The 3,391-nt window shown below is 36.3% G+C and overlaps 1 protein-coding gene across 1 annotated transcript; it reads right to left on the bottom strand.

Moving 5' to 3' along the window:
• Positions 1-2,310: 2,310 nt before the first annotated feature.
• Positions 2,311-3,391, bottom strand: LOC116179211. Its single transcript, XM_031498931.1, has 6 exons — positions 3,300-3,391; positions 3,003-3,255; positions 2,910-2,950; positions 2,733-2,858; positions 2,644-2,679; positions 2,311-2,588 (listed from the first exon to the last, which is right to left on the bottom strand). The coding sequence occupies exons 1-6, from the start codon at positions 3,376-3,378 to the stop codon at positions 2,464-2,466; spliced, it is 660 nt and encodes a 219-aa protein (XP_031354791.1). The 5' UTR covers positions 3,379-3,391; the 3' UTR covers positions 2,311-2,463.

The following is a 3,391-nucleotide window of genomic DNA, read 5'->3' as shown; positions in this document are numbered from 1 at the left end:
TCTTTATTTTTCAATAATTTCTTGAAACGTGCTTCTATTTTCTACGGCTACGCAATCCATCAAATCACTTACTAAGTGGAGCCTTTTTCTTTTCTTAGTCTTTATGTTCAACATTGAGAAGAATGTTAGTTCGCATGTAGGAAGTCGCGAATGGAACTAATAATTCTAAAGGTTCCTTTGCCCACTCTGGATATTCCTGGTTTTTCTTCATTCAGAGGACGTCATTTGGTTCCTTCAGATCTAAACAGTTCTGAAAAATAACTTGCTAGTGTAGCTTTGCAAATTGTGCGAGCTCTGAATCTTGCAAGGAATGTGAGAGCTTTCTACTAACGATTGGTCCGTTGCAGTTTCTTCGACAATCTTCTGAACACAAGGAAAAGATTCGAATATATTTTTTTCAAAGTGACCATAAACTCAGAAGGTAAAATTGTTCTCACTTTCCTTTGTTGCAGGAATCTCACGATTTTTTTAACACAGTTAAAATTGAGTATAGGTGTCTACTTCAGTTTCGGCCGATATAGGGCCCAAACCAATGAAATTTAAATACGTAGTCTTTAAGTGAAGTAATTGACATAATTAATTTAAGGCGCCAGGGGGTCGCCAGAATTGTTCAACTTACAAAGGGGTAGTGTGTTCAAAAAGGTTGAAAAACATTGGGCTATATCATTAATGATTGTATAAACCCACCACTAATAGTTATTTGTACAACTAGTTTTTAAAGTGGTACCTTTTTTCATGAATTTGCAGTTTGATTAATGAGGGCGTTACATTTTGGTAATATTTGCAGATTAAACAATTTTATGCGTTCGAAATCTACAAAGTGTAGAAATAAGGTGGTCTTTTATAATTGCACGGGGCCTGTCAGTAAAATATTATTCAAACTTACACCCTTTGTAACCGTACCCTCGAATTTTAGACCATCTAAGGTTTGCTGAGACACAGCACGCGTGATAAATCATATTATCTATGTACGTTGCTCTTGTAAGTTATAGTTTTACAGTATTTGCATATGATCTACCTAAATATTCTTTCATAAAATGAAAATAAGACTTGTAGAGCATTATTAGATTTCAATTGCATTTATAAGTTTAAGAAACGTTTGGGAGCGATATTGTCAAGATGTCTAATTCTTCTTCTTCAAATACTTTGAAGTACAACATTGAACGTACCAGAAATTTTCTTACGTTGAGAAATGGTTTTTAAATGATTTTCACAAGCTCGTTCTTCGATAAAGAAAACTGAATTTTTTCTGATTATTTTTTCTTGCTCGCAGAATTTAGTTACCTACCTGTAATTCTAAATTATCCAGAGACAAATTACAAGAATAACGTTCGATGTTCAAAAACATGTATTTTACTGCAAGGCGTAATATAGAAGCAAGTAAATACTCGTAGTTAAATACTGACGTCTTCTAGTCAAATAGAAAAAAGTACGACAGAATCTTTTCAATATCCGAGCAGGAAAAACCAAATCTTATCTCCTCAGGGAAAAATGTTATCTGAGTAATTCACTAACAATAATTATTTACATAAATGTCAGAAAAATGACACTACTGGCCAGGAAATATTGAAGTACGAGCACTTTAATTTCCGAGTTGAAAGTAGTAGTGTCCTTTTATTGACGCGTTTTGCATTAAATTTTATCCGAAAACGTATTTTAATATGAAATTTAAAGTTTTACATAGAACTTTTACCCAAAATCGTCCTGAAACCTTCATTTTCATGTCTACTTTCTGTCAGGAAATTTTAGTTTCCGTGACAGAGGCAGAGCAGGCTACGTTTCCTGCCGATTGTCACTTTACCGGTCGCACCGTCACTCTACCGGCCGCATTTGTGACATTTCCAAATGCCTATAATGTCCTGTCATCACTGACAGATTGACGTTAATCAAAAGTTCTCTATAAAAATCGAAATTTGATATTAAAATACGATTTCTGGTAAAATTTAATACAAAACTCGTCAGTAAAATGACATTACCTGACTCGGCAATTAAAGTACTCGGCCTTCCACTTCAATCGCCAGTAATGTATCATTTTTCTGACTTCTCTGCAAATAACTATTGATTAATATCAATCTGTCAGTGATGACAGAGTTGTCATTACTCATTATAGGCATTGCCAATGTGACAGGTGCAGCCGGTAAAGTGGCAGGTGACAGGAAAGGTAGACTGGTAAAAAACTAAAATTTTCTGACATAAGGTAGGCATGAAAATTAAAGTATTCTTGAATATTAGTGTATTCCTTTTTATTCTGTGGCTGTAGGTAACACCTAAGATCAGTAACTATGTGGTACAATAAATAAGAAACAAAAATTAGTTGTTTAACAGAGTTTATTCCTTGATTCTCAGATTTATTGCTATTAAAATACAAAAAAAAACTGCCTTTGAACAATTCGTAAACCAAAACGTTAAACGACATAGATGTGTCATACATCTATGCTTAATTTATACAGATTTCACCCACAATTACAACTTAAGGCACCTCATAAATGGCGGACAATCACAATAACACGCAAACTGTAGAGTATTGTAAGATACTGCTATGCCATCCCATTTCTTGTACTTATAGCTACCTACTCTGCAGTATCGGCCTATGCAAGGAAAAGATTTTAAACGCTACTGTATGGGTACGTTGGCACTACTTACGAGTCGCATTATCGTGGCATGGAGGAGCAAAAACCTCTGAAAAAAGAGTTGAGGTCAGTGTTATACCATATTCCAGTTCATATACCTACTTGGAATAAACATCAAAGGACATGCATCCTTTTCGTGCACGTATACAGGTATACCATAGTCGCGCAGCAATTCCTGTTGAAACCGCATATTATCAGCGCAAGGGTTTGAACCGGAACTAAAGTCAACTGAAATAGGGCACTAGATGTTTTGATTTTTGCGAAGATGATCCTACTCACTCTCATCCGGAGGAGGGCAGTCTACTGGTTCAATGTTAATGCTAAAAAACAGTGGTCAAACTACACCAAAAACTACTTGCACGATCTACCTACCAACCATTCGCAACGACGCAACGATGCAAGCAAGATTTGGTTTCCAAGGTAACTTTGTGAGTGTATTCAATCGGGAAGGTTTCTCCATCTTTGTGATACTTCCCATTGAAGTAGCATGTGTCGGGCGGCCAGTTGTCTATATATGAGCAATTGTACGCCCTTGCACACGATCCCTTATTGCAATTTGGCGTTGCGACGCACGGTATCGTGTCGTAAAGTGGCTGAAGAAAGTTGCAGTCGTTGCGGCAAATACCTGCAAAAACTTTAGAAGCTGGTTAAAATAGCTACTTCGCTCACCTAGCGCAACTGGTAAAAGAGTAAGCAAACTCAGGAGACGTGCTTTACGAAACATGACGCATAAAGAACGTTTCCACATATAAAGAGGCGAC

This window comes from Photinus pyralis, unplaced genomic scaffold (assembly GCF_008802855.1).
Source record: "Photinus pyralis isolate 1611_PpyrPB1 unplaced genomic scaffold, Ppyr1.3 Ppyr1.4_LG8, whole genome shotgun sequence".
Classification (NCBI taxonomy): domain Eukaryota; kingdom Metazoa; phylum Arthropoda; class Insecta; order Coleoptera; family Lampyridae; genus Photinus; species Photinus pyralis.
Note: the sequence above shows the minus strand (reverse complement) of the source record. Positions and strands in the feature narration are given on the sequence as shown.